At 40.5% G+C, this 15,042-nt stretch overlaps 1 protein-coding gene and 1 long non-coding RNA gene across 2 annotated transcripts; both read right to left on the bottom strand.

Moving 5' to 3' along the window:
* Positions 1-312: 312 nt before the first annotated feature.
* LOC111272949 (uncharacterized) lies at positions 313-4,148 on the bottom strand. The gene is made up of 7 exons (XM_022854631.2): positions 3,040-4,148; positions 2,723-2,856; positions 2,321-2,488; positions 1,751-1,965; positions 1,236-1,469; positions 1,030-1,083; positions 313-871 (listed from the first exon to the last, which is right to left on the bottom strand). Exons 1-7 carry the CDS (start codon positions 4,146-4,148, stop codon positions 755-757), a joined length of 2,031 nt encoding a protein of 676 aa, XP_022710366.2. The 3' UTR covers positions 313-754.
* Positions 4,149-5,194: 1,046 nt separating this feature from the next.
* LOC111272948 (uncharacterized) lies at positions 5,195-11,895 on the bottom strand. The gene is made up of 3 exons (XR_002687796.2): positions 11,818-11,895; positions 8,468-8,596; positions 5,195-7,498 (listed from the first exon to the last, which is right to left on the bottom strand). It is a non-coding gene; the product is annotated as an uncharacterized LOC111272948 (long non-coding RNA).
* Between the last annotated feature and the right edge of the window lie 3,147 nt (positions 11,896-15,042).

The following is a 15,042-nucleotide window of genomic DNA, read 5'->3' as shown; positions in this document are numbered from 1 at the left end:
ACACTACGGCTCGTTCAGCTGCCGTCATAACATATATGTTTTTTTGGCACGATCCAGATTTGTTTCTTGAACAGAATCGTATCGCACTAAGTATATTGCAGAAAGCAAACTATTTATTCACTTGGACCAACATACTGGATTCAGTTTTTCTAAGATCAACCTCGTTGCTCTACCAACGACTCCCATAAATGACCTCCACAAACGGTGAACAGACCAGTTTTTTTGCCGCAACTCGCTTACATCGGATGAGACATACGCAGTAAGGCTCTAGTTCGGAAATGTCAAATCCGACTGTTACATAATTCCTTCGAATATCTAGGTCATTTGAATACAAAAGAAACACTCACTGAGTAAAAGGTATTTGCTCCTGTATGTCCCAATGAAAATCAAACAGTTAATTGTTTCACATTACGGACAGAATATGCAACTGTATAATGGTTACAAACGCTGATTGTCGTCTTACGATTTACGTACGCAAGAGTTTATTATTCTCCGGAAATAGGAATAGCTTCTTTTCGACATCAATCAGAATCGAGATGATATGTAAGCTCAAATCCATCTGTTTTATTACAATAAAAATACGTAAAACTATATGCCGCTATAGTATTGCGCTCTATACAACCACGAGCTCTAAGATTTGCACCGAATTGAGCAACTGAATGTTGGTAACTGCCGAAAAAATCTTCGGAGCCGTCCGAACATCAGCTACTGCCGCTTCTGCTTGATAAAAGTATAAGCTAGTTCCACCCACTAACTAAAGTTCGACTTGTTCACCCAACAGCTCAACTTCGACACCTGGAGCCATGACGGCTTGAACGAACGCAGCGTCCTCATTACCGCTCACAAACGACATGCGCCCCCTATCCTCCTGCTGGGAAAGTAACAACTGAAACGTTAATACGTCTGTAGAAAAAACGTTACTATATTAGGAGAGACTCTTCAAACGAGTGACGCAGCGAGAATAGCTTTGTAAAAAAAAACGCGGTCCTTTGGCCCACCAGCATAAACAACACATAGTGGCATTATTACCTCATCGTTATCGACGTGATCACGACCAACACGAACAATGACTGGGTGCCGAACCTACTCAAAATAAATCGCATGTATTTCTTACGTTACTTTACCAGAAAGGTTTCGTCATCGATATTATAGTACTTTTGCAGTCATCGTCTAACAATTCAATCGTCTAATAAATCCAATACGTTTCTCAAAGGTGGAATAATATTTTCCATTACCAATGGTGTGATGTTATCTGGAAGATACGACTGCGGGGCGCTTGTGGCTGGAGGACAATTTTGACGTTCACGAGTCCGGCCCCGCTTTTCAACATGCTGTCCGGTTTGTTCGTGTAACTGTACGTGCACGCTAAGCAGCGCTCCGGTTGAAAACCGTGCTGAGCATGCAGTGAATGCGCAGACGTAAGTGCGTAAATCGCTATGGATTCGACTGTGTTCCTCGAGGTGACTTGCCTGTATAAAGGTCAAAAAACGCTGCTTCAGCTCCTGTTGGGGAATATGTAATCATTGTTTCTAGCGCTACGTCACTATTCATCATCCACGATGACTTAGTTCTGTCCTATCCTATCGTAGGATGTCGTAATGTGCGTTTTCTCTTATTTTAATTTAATATAAATAATAGCCATAGGAACTTCAAACGGCAGAAAAAGACGTAAAATAGTTAAAACGAGGTTGAAGATATTTCAGAACAAAAAGCAGTGCTCAGACGAACGGCAATGATCCAACGAGCTCACCTGAGCAAATCGTTTGAAGCATATATTGCACTCATGGCCACGTCCTTCATTATGTGTTTTCACGTGGGTAGACAGATGACCAGACTGAGTAAATCGCTTCCCACAAAACGGACACCCGAACGGCTTTTCACCATCATGTAGACGCAAATGATTTACGAGGTGCCCAGACTGCGTAAACGATTTCCCACATTGTGCACACTGATATGGTCGAACACCTAATTTTACATTATGCACGCTAAACGGTTATTAGATCTTTCACAGAAGGCTACACATTGTTACTACTTGTTTTTGCGTTTTCGTTTAGCTCCTCACTTCCTATAAATTACCATTTTTCGTTAAAATCTTTTCCGCCACAAGCTCAAGCCACTTGTTGCTTGTAATATGGCAAGAATCGCTAAGCGACAAACTGAAATCAATGTAAAAATCTAAGTATAATTTTATTGTGGTGATATATTTTTTGCTAAATTGGCGCACTAATTAGTAACAGTAATTAACTTATTAGACAGACATCTGCTGGCTAGCTAGGACCTATAACAATATCGTTCCTCATAGCCTAACATAGTAACCCACCTAGATGAAGACGTTCGTGGTTTCGTAAGTGTCCACTTTGAGTGAAACGCTTTTGACAGTATTGACACTCGTATGGCCTCGTATTAGTATGAGAATTGATATGCGATACTAAGTGACCTGACTGAGAGAACTCCTTTCCGCACATATCGCAGACAAACGGTCTCTCGCCTTAAAAAAAGAGTTCGCGAAATAATTGAGACTGCTGCCTGGATGGACGATTTTAACTACGGATTACTGCAAGATGGTCAATTGCCTGATCAGAAATAATAAGTAAATTACTAATGTCAATCAGCGTTAAGCAATTCAATAACAACAATGTATCGTTATAACGTTGCCGAATAAGAAGTTGCTTGCACAATAAAACGGTTAGAGCTGTTAAACGTATCAGATCTAGCACAATACCTGTATGTAATCTAACGTGATTTCGTAGGTGACCCATTTGTTGAAATCTCTTGTGGCAGAAATGACATTCGTGATGACCAAGGTTCCCTGCCTGACGTGGCTTTCTACGACGAGGTTTAGCTTCTGCACCCTCCCTAGACTCGCCCGAGGAAATTAAACGAGATAATTAACTACAAATGCACACGCCTTTATCTGTTTTAGAAAAATATACCTAGTGTATATAAGCTAAGATTCAAATAATGGACGAAGTTTTCCGACCCAGCACGTCGTTCGTTAGAAGCCTATGAGGGATGTAAGCTAATAGCAAAATGGACTACCTTACGAGTGGCGTCGGAGCTTTTTTCCGCGAATCTGTTTCCTCGACGGGGGTGACACGAGTCTTTGCTTGTCTTCGGCCTTTCGCATGTACGATTTCCATATGGGCTTTGAGTTCGCCCGTTGTCTTGAAAAGTGCCATACAGAGGATACATTTTGTGGATTCAACTGGCACAGCGACAATACCTTCGAACTCCAGCGAAACGTGTTCTTGTTGCGGTGGAATAGAATCTCTGGTAGATGAACAGACGTCGCTTGTCAATGAAGAGCTCGCTTGGGGCGATGGAAAGCATGCTTGGCTTTGCTGGACTGAGCTTTCATCTATTACACTGTAGTCTTTTATCAAGCCTTCTACCGCTTGGTCCAAATTCCTGTCTACGTTAGACTCAGGTCTTCTTCTTTCTACCGATGGTTTCCATGGGGGATCATCTTTGTCGATTTCATCCAGGTCTTCCGACTCACTATTTTCGCGATCCCTATCAGTAGGGGTAGTACAAGTGGCGTTCTTAGTCCCCTTCCCCCGTGAAGATGATGTCTTGTTCGTTGTCGGGTTATGATGTCCTCTAGAAGCTTCTTTCTGAGGTAAACCTCGTCTATTTTCTTCATCAAGAATATCTACTTGAACGACATCCGATACAAGTTCATTATTTTCGGTCGTTGCCGCCGCATCATCTGAGGTTTCAACTTTAATTTCTGTCGACCCTACTTCTATAGGTTCATCAGTACGGGAAGTCGTCGCTGCTTTGTTTCCCTTTGCCGCGGAACGTCGAGACCTCTTTGTTTGTGGTGGAGACGGCGAGGTATCAACCTTCTCCTTCTTTAAGCGTAGCCTCATACTAATACGTCCGCTCCTGGTATTTGTAGACACGGCAACCACTTTGACGTCGTTGTCCTTCGTTGATTCGTCGTCCTCATTAATATTCGGTTCTTCCTTAATACATGGCTTGCCGCTACTACTCACGACGCCGTTGCAATCTAGTGGCACTTTGCCGCCGCCGCCGCTGGAGTCGCCAGATGCAGTACTATTGGTGCTCTTAGTAATCTCAGCCTTAACATTGTTCTGTGTCGAAAGTACTTCCCCATATTCCTTGGGGGAGAGCTTGCTAGGCATCTGAGGTTTTAACTCTTATTCAAATAAACGTATGGCTTATCCTGTAGAAAACACATAGTAGGAATAGTATACCTAGCTGGAAAGACACTATCAAACCACTTCTACTAACTTTTTTCTTATCATCTCGTTTATGAAACTTTTTTTTCTTGACGTTGAATAATACCACTATCAAACACGCACTTCGGGCGATTGCAGCAAAAATGCTACAACGGTACACACCCACCCACACCCACCCACATTCACACCTCTACCGAGTTGACGAAGACGTAAAACCTTAGAGGCAAAGCTCGTTCTAACAACAATTAGCATCTCGATATTATGAAAGTGGTTAACGACAGTTGAAAGGCTGTTGTAGTGATGACTAGTTTAATGCTACTGTTGGAGATCTCTATGAAGCACAATAAAATCAAAATTGTACTCGGTACACTTAGTTAACTTATATTATATGATTCAATGTGATGATTAATTGTAAAAACTCTGTATATGAGCTAAATAATCGAATGGAAGAGGCCATACTTAAAAACGAAACCGCCCCCTTGTGAAAACATCGTAATTAGGCAGCAAATGCGTACCCGGCTGGATCACTTCAGCGTCGGTGTGGCTCGTACGAAAATCAGCCGGTAAATGTTCGAAGGCGACAAATTTGTCAGTTAAGTAGCAGACGAAATACAACGCTACATTTTTCAAGGTTAAATGTAAAATTTACTATTGGGAAAAACAACGTAATTTTGATAGTTTTTGAAAAGCGTTGGAATTATTTAGCGAAACAGGAAGTCATCTGGTATGCTGAAAAGCGAGATAAACTAGAGGTGATGTGATTCCAATCAGCCTACTAAACACCGATAGCGACAGTGGCGATTTTATGAAAGAACAGAAACGAAGTGCGTGAAAAATATGTGGTATTTCAGCAAATTTTCAGGTAAATTAGGACACCACTATAAAAGTATTGGTAAGAGATTGCCATGCCAACATAATAAATGGCTCCCGTTATGATACGGGTCTTGCATTTTATGTATGAAGATACGGACAGTTGAATACAAAAATGGTTTGTATTATGTGATAGTTCAATATTTATTTGTGTTTTATAAACAACACATACTTAACTTGCAGTTGAATTGTGTGTGGATAGATGAATTTGAATATAATATTATCAGACATTTTAGAGTTCAATACACCAAAGCCCTAAAGTTAAAACTTGAAAATTTCAGGATCACAAAATCGTACGACTGGTGTGCTTGATCAGTGAGACTGCCTAGTCCGGGTATTGCCACATACCAGGCCATATGGTACTTAAGACGTACTGCACCTGGCGAATAAAAGCCTGCTATCGCGCAAAGGATGTGATGATGAACTTCATGTGCTGCAAAACGTGTAACTGTGTCGGCTGCCTCAGTCCACTTAACACTTCATCGCCTTTGTGAAACAAAAATAGGGATTTATGTTGAATTTGTGTCAAAGATTTTCTACAAACAGGGACGTTCCTCTCAGAAGATACACATATCCGCGCGGTAGTGAACTATGTAACCCCACGCTTTGAAAACATTGATTCCGTCTAGTCTTCCTGTTGATGGATAGTGTCATTGAAAACTGATTCCATGAGAGGCAAGGGGTGAGGCCCTGATTTCGAGACAAGTGCACTTGTCTTGGAACGTACGAGGTCTAAGCGACTGAAGGCAAGATCATTCCTAGAGATTCAAAGCTATTCATGTTCATCATATATAATGCAGCAAGGCGGCCACAATGGCGGAACTTAATGGTCTCTGTTTTGTCTGTTAATCAATAATCCAAGCTTCTCCACGTACATCGCCAGCTTTGTGAAAACTTCCTGGAAAACAAATCGGCTAGATTTAAAGACGATAAGATGACCAGTATAAAGCAAAATCTTTAGCTAACTAGCATCTCGTATCTTAAACACAAAACTACGGATTATACAATGCCGGCGCAAACAACAGTGGTCTTGAGTTATTATTGTGCAACGCCAGTTGACAGGATATTCTAGCAGAACTACTCTATACAGAGTAGTTCTCTATACACTCTCTCAAGTTCTCTTGCAGTATCGTTCTGATCAAATGCAGTATGTTTTGTGTAATTCCACATCCTGCAAGCTTTACTAAGATAATATTTCTGACACTTATATCAAACGCTGGCTTAAAATCCACGAGCGAAGCAAAGAGCGCTGCTTCTGGCTTGAAGCAGGTACGATGTGCCTTCTGAAGCGCTATATAACACAGTGCTGATGGTCCTGCCCGAAACTTCTTCAGCCCGGGACACCTAATACTTCTAGCAACGTCATCGGCCGGCGTGTGGCTAGATGAGTCAAAAATTCGGGACTGGCAGCTTTTTTTTTGATGAAGATGAGTTAGTTGCACAGATCGCTTTTCCTCTAAATGTGACATTTTGTAGGACGACACTCCAGCTTGCTAGTAAACGTTCCCTGTTGTAAGCAAGCATATCAAGTCAAACACACTTCAAATGTTCATCGCGGATTAGGTCCAACCCTGCCGCCTCGTTCGACTGAAGCTATTCCTTCAACATACGGCATTCCACTTCCAGTGCCTTGTGCATCGGATACGCTTGTTGATGCAGTATAGCAGGTTACGATGGCACTGTTCATGGATCGTGTTCGGCACCGTGTACATGCTTTTCAAAAGGCTGTCTTCCTGTTTATGTCAGTTATCTGTTCTCCTACCGTGTTGAGTAATTTGACGGGCTTGTCGATACTAGCTCTTAGAAGTTTAAAGGCGGTTTCACTGCCCATGTGACGTTTCGTCAATTCCTGTGCCTGGCCCAGAGAAACACTAGTCAGCCTACAGCCTTCACAGAACCGCTAGCTTCGTTGATGCGACTTCGGATGTTACGGATGAATTTAGTACGTTATAGCTAGTAAACAATTTTGCATAAGACTCAATATCCAGATCAAAGTACGAGAAACTGGATTGTTAACCTAAGGCCGAATTTGATTTGACCTAACTTTACAGGCAGTCCAACAGTTGCTTGTTCTGGAATTGTTTCTTGCTTGAGCAGTTCACTCCAGCCGATACATACCATCTTGAAGCGTTGCCTTCGATTTCAGTAGAGTTACTTCTCTATTGTATCGAGCTGTTTCCCCTTGCAAAATTGACGAAGACATGTAGGTATCCGGACACACCCGAGGCGTGGTGGGAATCAATGCATAGCACGTTGTCGATTAATATTTTCCTTCGTGCTATAAAAATGTGCAACAGCATACAGGGACGAAGTCTTGACCTACGAAAACTTACGTCGTACGTTGAAGTTACCAACTAGCAAACTACCTCAAATTTAATGTGCGCCATTTGAGAGCCCGAAAGTTTCGAAACATGGAAGTTTTTCTGCAAAAAAAAAAACAAATAACCTCATTAATATCAAATTCTACGAATAAAAAGCGATATACAATGCCTGTGATTAATGTTTGGTATACGATTTATTTACGTCTGTATTTGTACAAAGGCTATGGATTTTCTTGCTTGCAGCGAACCAGGCTAATGTTTCTTACTAGTCATACGAAACTGCGGAAAGGAAAAGTTTGGGATCTCGTGTTTATAACCCCTATCTATACTACAGTAATTGAATGTCCACCGTAAAAAAAGGGTTAGAGTTTAAGCGCTGTTCTGTAGTGAAAAGTCTGTTCAATGCTTCGAACGTCTGCTAATTCACCTTATCCTTGTCCTGCTAATCCAAAGTTTCTACCGCAAAGATAGTACTACAAATCCGCAATGTTTCTTTTCTGCTCCTCGGTACACGTATTTACTTTTTGAGTAGCTGCACTCTATCAGTAATAAGACTGGTATATTGAACACAAACTGAATCCCATAGAAAATATTGTATGCAAGACAGATTTTCTTGTTGGCAAGCTTCTTCAACGAGGAGCTAGCCAGGCGCTTTTGCTCGTTGTGTCGACGTACTTATGCCACAAACAATCAAGAAGAGGTGCACTAGAAAATCAACTAGGGCTGTAATATCGGCTCAATAGATTAAGTTCAATATATATATGGCCAGTCAAGTAACAGTAAGCGTCATTCCGGCTAGCGACTTTTGGCCGGACGAGCCGCATCAGTTTAAAACGGCATCCAAACTAGTAACTTGCTGAACCAATTTCGAATTTCTGCGAAATCCGATTTTGGTGAAACAAAATCTAATTTTGCCTACATGATTGATGTATTTGCGACACCGTATTTTTAATATTTCGTTAATGAGCAGAAAAGGATAAACGTTCTGTTCTAACTAGGCCGTTTGCAGTAATGAGTAAAGAAAAAAAGTAGGCTATTGGTTAACGAACATCGAACATTCAAATAGTTTACCTGTTCCAACGCTTCCCCGAAGTTTTCAATTCACCTCGTACTACCAATATTCATTAACCAAAATCACAAAACAAAGAGTCTACTTCCTTGTAGATACACTGTCCATTGTTGTGGACCGCTACCTTTTACCTGAGAAGCCCAGATATTAGCTTTGCATTAGATCTTGTATTGAGAAATTCGCTAATATTATTCAATACAAAAGGAATGAATAGCCACAAATGGACTAACTAAATATGCAGATCTGTGGAAACGAATTTTAAATAAGGACATCACTGACATGATCAACCCAAATCCTTATTGCTGTTTATAGTCCGTATAAATCCTTCAACTTCAGATCTATCTTTGTTAAAGTCATTACTTGAGGTTACTTATGTTCTGTTAGCGGTCAAATTGTAGCCATTGTAGATAAAGAAACATTGACATTGTAATTGTGCCTGCGACAAAAACGGTTTTTATTAGCGATTTTGTAGCAATTTATTGGCATAGATTGTTCGCCGTGGGAAACAATTGACAACAAGCCTTCAAAGACCGCTTATTTTATCCATCGTCGTCGTATCTAAAGTAATTACATGTAGTTATAGTAACCAAATTATAGCTAAATAAGTGGATGTAGGTGAATGTTGTAATTCTATTATTGTGTATAGGAAATAGGAATACCAATTTCGAAGTGTCGACCGTAGTTGTCCCAAAAATAGTCTTCCTCAGCGATACTGAATCAAATAAACTCAAATTCAACAGTTTCAACAAAATCAATTACGCTATACAGAGCAAGATATTTTTTTTTTCTATTTTTGTCTCATAAAAGCGGCATTAATGTGCTTCCGGTGCCTTACAAGTCGATCAAACATCAGAAAAATGTTCAGACTACTAACAAACGATGTGGTATGATTCCGAGACTTACAGCACCGTAACTGCCGCCACTCTTTGGGGCGATGACTGGAACTATATAAATAATAGTTTTTCCTCGGAGACCCGAAACAGTAGTTCTTACTGCCCTTTACGAACCCGTGAGCTTTGAGGTGCTCTCTGTGAGATTATGATCTGTCGATTTAGCAGGCCACAACAGCACTTGAACGTCCTTAACAACGAGTAGCCCAAAGATATTCGAAGCTTTGTGACAAGGGACTCCATTGTCCATCCATGAAGACATAGTCACTACCAGGGAACTGCTTCCGTACATAGGGCAATATCCTGTTCTCGATAATTTCTGCTGTCCTACTGTTCCCTTTGCAAAATGTATCGCGCCAATGGTTTTGCCACAAAATAGATGAATAATACTTAAAATGTATGCTTAATTTTCATCATGACGCGGCTTTCGGAAAATCGCCGATACGCCGGAAGACATGATGGGTGTTTCATTCGTGAATATCAATATAAGATTCGTCTGAGAAACAGACTTCTTCCCCAGTTTTCAACGGTCCAACTTTCCGACTTTTTTTATCCAAGGAAAACGAACTAGTTTCAATCGAATACTCAAGCGATCCTTCTTGACAGGTTTTCTGCCCTGCCCTCGAACACAGCCCTCGAGTCAACAGCAAAGCGTAATTTCCGGTAGTCAGTCTACGGTCTTTTAGACTTGCTTTGGAGGATATACGAGACGAGCCTATCTTCTTGGAGTACGTAAATAATCACATGCTAGGTTCATTAGAATACGCTGATATGCAATATCAGTTTTTTACATTACGGTGCTTGTCAGCCATTTTAAAATGTTTCGTCACGTAGGGTACCCAATTGTAAATAAAAGAGGTTTCATATGCCGGAACCTGTCTCTCGTTTTGGTGTCGCGCGATTGACCTTGGAAAGGTGAAACTATTTGATAACATTTAGTAATAGTCTATTTTATTGAACAGTTCTTGATCAGCATCCTGCGGCTTTCGCTTTTGAAGCAATATTCAGGCAGATGTGACATTGCGTCTGGTCTGTTTCAACTTGCATCCTGCTTCCCAAAATGTTTATGCAGCCTTAGCACCACCTGTACGTTGTATCTTTAGTGCTCCATTTTTTCATCTTTAAAGAAACGAACCATGACCGAAAAGCACTTGCTTAAAGCGTTCGCAAACTGCTAAGCGAACGTTTTGTTGCATTAAAATACAATGTGTGAATAGGAGATAAGCAAGTGAGTAGACCGACATAAGCGATACGTGGATCTCTTCTGTAAAAGACAGAAGTTCTGTCGATATTTCTTTGATACAGTAAAAACGCAACTATATTTGTTTCTGTACTCCTATTTTCACGACTCCGATGACCTAATGTTCTATTCAGTATAGCCGCTACACGGTAGCCCCAAAAGAGCAAAACTCTTGGTCCAGACTCAAGGTCGAGCTTCTCCTTGCCTTTGCTCCTCTAAATTATTATTTATGTGGGGCTCTTCACTGTCTATGTGCTCCTGCCTAGGAAAATTTTGCACTAAAGAAGCATATAACACGGCAAACATGGTAAGGCAGCAAGGGTCGCCATGTGCTATCTTTAATGTTTCAGGGGCATCCTGGTGTGCAAACTCCATCCTATCCTACTTCCGCAGGTCATTGAGAAATGGGAAATAAAGAACACTTAAAATCTGTAGCTTGGTTGTTTTTGAGGAAAACAGTACTCTTCAATTACTCAATAGTCCAGTCCCACAAACATAATACACAGACTATCCCATCAGTATATTGTCATAGCAGCACATCATATGATTCAATACACAATATATATAATGAGTTTCTGTGCGTCCTTTTTGACAAGATGCTACTCTAAAACTTACAGGTTAACAATTTATGACTCACATAGGATTCGGCGACGCATACTTGCACTTACTTTCGACCATATCCTTCAATACTATATGTCATTGTCCAGTAACTATTAAGCACTGACAGACCCGAATAGCCGCTTGATCAAAGGGAGCGTTTTATCAAAAGTGAGTGTTCTCTTTATTTAGCGCGCCTCAACAAGATAAAAACGAAAAAAAAAAAAAATCGTAAGTATTCTTTTCAATTTCCAACCTAAAAAACGAGGGCTTCATAATTACTTCTATTTAATAGCTCACAGTTTGATGGCGTCCACTGAGGTTGAAATAGCAAGATCTAGAGTGACAATCCACAGCCGAAGACTCGACTTTTGTACTCGGGCAGTCGAACGTTATTTCGCACAATTCATGCGTATCATATTATAAAACTTTGTCTTTTAACAGAATTCTGTAACTCTACGGAATGCAATTTTATAGGTTACTTATCTACTACGATGCCGAAATACAGGATGCCTGTGGCTATCGAGTCTTGTCAATCTAAAATTTCAGTGTATGCAGGCTACTGATTTTACTTGAAAATGGAATATGCGGATACCTTATTAAAAATGCCGAAAAGGCACAGTACCATTTGAGCCCGGAAGGCGTATTGATGAGGCCTATCCTTATCCAGCTGAGGTTGCCATGCTTAAAACAACACTATACCAGTTCACTGCGTTGTTATAACATATTTACGTCACATATCAGCTAAGAGTATGATGACTAACAATAAAGATAATTGAATGAAAACTTACTACGCGGAGCCAACGTGTCATCGGTGAGGTAAAACTTTGTCCACCGCTTTTTGGACAAAAGCAAGCATGTTAACACCGAAGGCCAAATGGCATATGGTTCCTCACACAAAGTTAATTCTTTTATGTAACATGCGTCAAATGTATATGACACCTGTCGAATGAAGCGGTAACCATGCCTTTCGATGAACGTATCGAATTTGAACTAGAGAATCAGCATCGGCAAAGTAACACTAAAGCTACGAGCTCAATAGGAGTTCCATTTTTTTGTGGTGGAAAATGGGCAAGGTAAGCTGTCGTAGAACACGATTTGATATCAATTATTATCACCGCTTTAAAGTATCTACCCGATGGGGCCATCGAACGCCGCGCAATAACGACAACACTTCGAGTGTCGCAAAAAAAAATTTCTAAACGTATGAAGAATTAACTGCGAAGTGACAACATTTATAATTCTCATTAGATTAATTCTGTTCGATATAATTCGAGCTAATTGGACACTTTATCGTTGGACAAATTCTGTTCCAGAGCTCTACGCCGCAGATTACTTCAATTAGCTGAATACCTAACCTAACCTAACCTAACCTAGCCTAACCTACTAAATTTGACTCTCTGCGAATACGGCTGTGAGTAAATGGAACTGACTACGACAATCGAAAGCATGTAGTGATTCCAGACCGTTTGAAGAATTTCGACTAATCACTTAGTACGATCTTCGTGGTAAGCCTTTAATTTCCACTCGCACTCGGTTGAGAAATAATGACGAGAATGCCATTCCTTGATAGAAGAAACAAATACGAACGATTCATAGTAACTGCAATTTAGTCTTTGAATAACACTGTTTTTACTGAAATTTTCGGCTGACCGCCCTTTCAGCCAAAGAATGAAGAAGGTCATTTTATTGGAGGTGGTCTGGCAAAGCGTACCACACCACTTGCACATCAAGCTAACAAGTAAAAGCAACTTCGGATTCTGTTCTGGATTTGAAAATACTTTTACTCTTCACACGATGCCATAAATAGTGTAATGTGAAGTGACTGATAGATTCGAAGATGAATCAGTTCCTCCTCATATCAGTAGCCAGAACGTGGCTACCCAGACTAGAAGAAAGAATTAAATTCTGGTTATAATCGGTATTTTATTGATAGTGACTAACAGATCATATCAAATACGCGTCGCTGCCTCTAAACTGTGGCATAACGATATAGCTTTTAAGCACAGTCACTAAAGGCTTGAGGAATATACAGTTGCTACTAACTAGACCGAATGATCTGAGCAGATTTACAAATCAGAAGTTTGGGAATGGTTCGCGTATAAACCATGTTGCTCTCCTCATATAATTCTAATAACTTAACCAACTGGAAGACACTTCCCAGGAATTTTACCGGCCAAAAGTGTTCCAGCAGATTCTGCTCCGTCCAACTGATGATGATCTTATAAACATAATAGGAAATCAAGCAATGTCAACACGTTCAGATGTACAAAAAGATACATTTCAGAAGATTCTTAAAAATGCTAGCAGACAAGAAAGAACTAGGTAAGGTGAAAGGCGCCCAAAGTGTGCAGACACAGAGAAAAGATCTTTTAAGAGTGCATTTATTAGTAAGAGTTAGGTTTGGGTTTCTATAGTTAAGTGAAACGTGTAACCTTCTCCGGCATAATAATGAATCACGAAGATTTCATATATTAATTAATCTTAATTAAATAATTTAATCAAAACTGCTCAGTGATTTCATGTTCTAAAGGCTGTTGTTGCATGACACTCGAGGTCTGGCTCGAAATACTCAACTGGTTGATCGACTACGACGTTACTGTTCGCACCTATTTTGCTGAGCAACAAATATAATTTTGAGCCTACCTTAGAATTAGAACCGCGTTGCAAACAGCACAGTCTATTTAAATTCCCTAGATAATTAGGTCATCCACGCTGGCCTAGGGACCAGACAGAAACAGAGGCTAAAACCAAGAATAAATGAAAGGACAAGCACAGCGATAGCTTGAAATACATATCATACAGTTTTTTTCTTCACGAACAAATTCACGAAGCGGTCAGAGGGGTATAGGAATCGAATGCAGAGCTGAAAACCGTTGGTGTTAACAAGTTCAAGCTAAATGACGATCTTCAATGTGTACTAGCTCTGTGGATCTATATAATAGATATAAGCAGAATGAACGAACGCACTCATAGGCGCATGACTGTTAAGAGCCAGATCGAGATTTAGGTGCACCTAGCGATGGAATTCGCATGTACGGATTACCGAAGTTATTGAAGGTTGTGTATGAAGTGGTCAGGAGTTATCGCCCTTTATCAAGAGATATAGATGAAAATAGCTCGACTGGAAAAAGCGAAACACGTGGCATTTGTTTCTAAGGACAAGCATATAACAACATTGAAATACGTCTGAGTTTCTTTCCAGTCACCTTAAAAACACAAAAACTAACAACTATAATGTCGTAATTCATTAGTCTGAAACAGAATCTCAAAGGATACCAACCGCAAGGGCAGAGGTTACAAGCTATATAATATCATTGTGAGATAAGGGGTCATATAATAAGGGCAATAGCCCAAAGATTAAGTATACAAACTGCAGGCAACTTCATCCTTTCAGTACTGAGCCTGCGAAATCTTCCAAAATGGTGAAGGTGCCCGGCCCTGAAGTATTCCAGAATATACACTTAGGATCAATGCTTTCAAATGAACAGCAGAAGATAACGTGTGACCTGAATGGTTAACGTTCGCCAGGAGCGCTCATGCTGTGGTTAGAGCTGATGTCCCCGTAACAGCCATATAGTTATGTGTTTGCCTAATAAACTTACGTACATATGGGATACTGCAGGCTTGAAACCGAACGTAGGCACCGTTCATTTCGTGCTGTGCCAGCGGTTCGAAGCAATCACTAACAGACCTAAGGCTTGAAACTTTTATTTGGATAACAACGGGTACTAAATTAAAGCAATTCATATCCCAATAGCAATCTAGAAAAAATCCGCGCCTCCGGAATGACAGCACGAGTGTGAGGGATAGTGCAGAGAGCAGGATATGGGGCCAACAGTTACTAATA

This window comes from Varroa jacobsoni, unplaced genomic scaffold, assembly GCF_002532875.2.
Source record: "Varroa jacobsoni isolate VJ856 unplaced genomic scaffold, vjacob_1.0 contig03958, whole genome shotgun sequence".
Lineage (NCBI taxonomy): Eukaryota > Metazoa > Arthropoda > Arachnida > Mesostigmata > Varroidae > Varroa > Varroa jacobsoni.
This window is presented reverse-complemented; position numbering and strand designations above follow the sequence as displayed.

Coding starts and splice junctions, on each gene's coding strand:
- LOC111272949 (XM_022854631.2), bottom strand. CDS start 4,148: ATGCCTAGCAAGCTCTCCCCCAAGGAATATGGGGAAGTACTTTCGACA. Junction 1,084..1,235: donor CAGATAACATCACACCATTG/GTAATGGAAAAT, acceptor TATTTTGAGTAG/GTTCGGCACCCAGTCATTGT. Junction 872..1,029: donor ATCACGTCGATAACGATGAG/GTAATAATGCCA, acceptor TTACTTTCCCAG/CAGGAGGATAGGGGGCGCAT.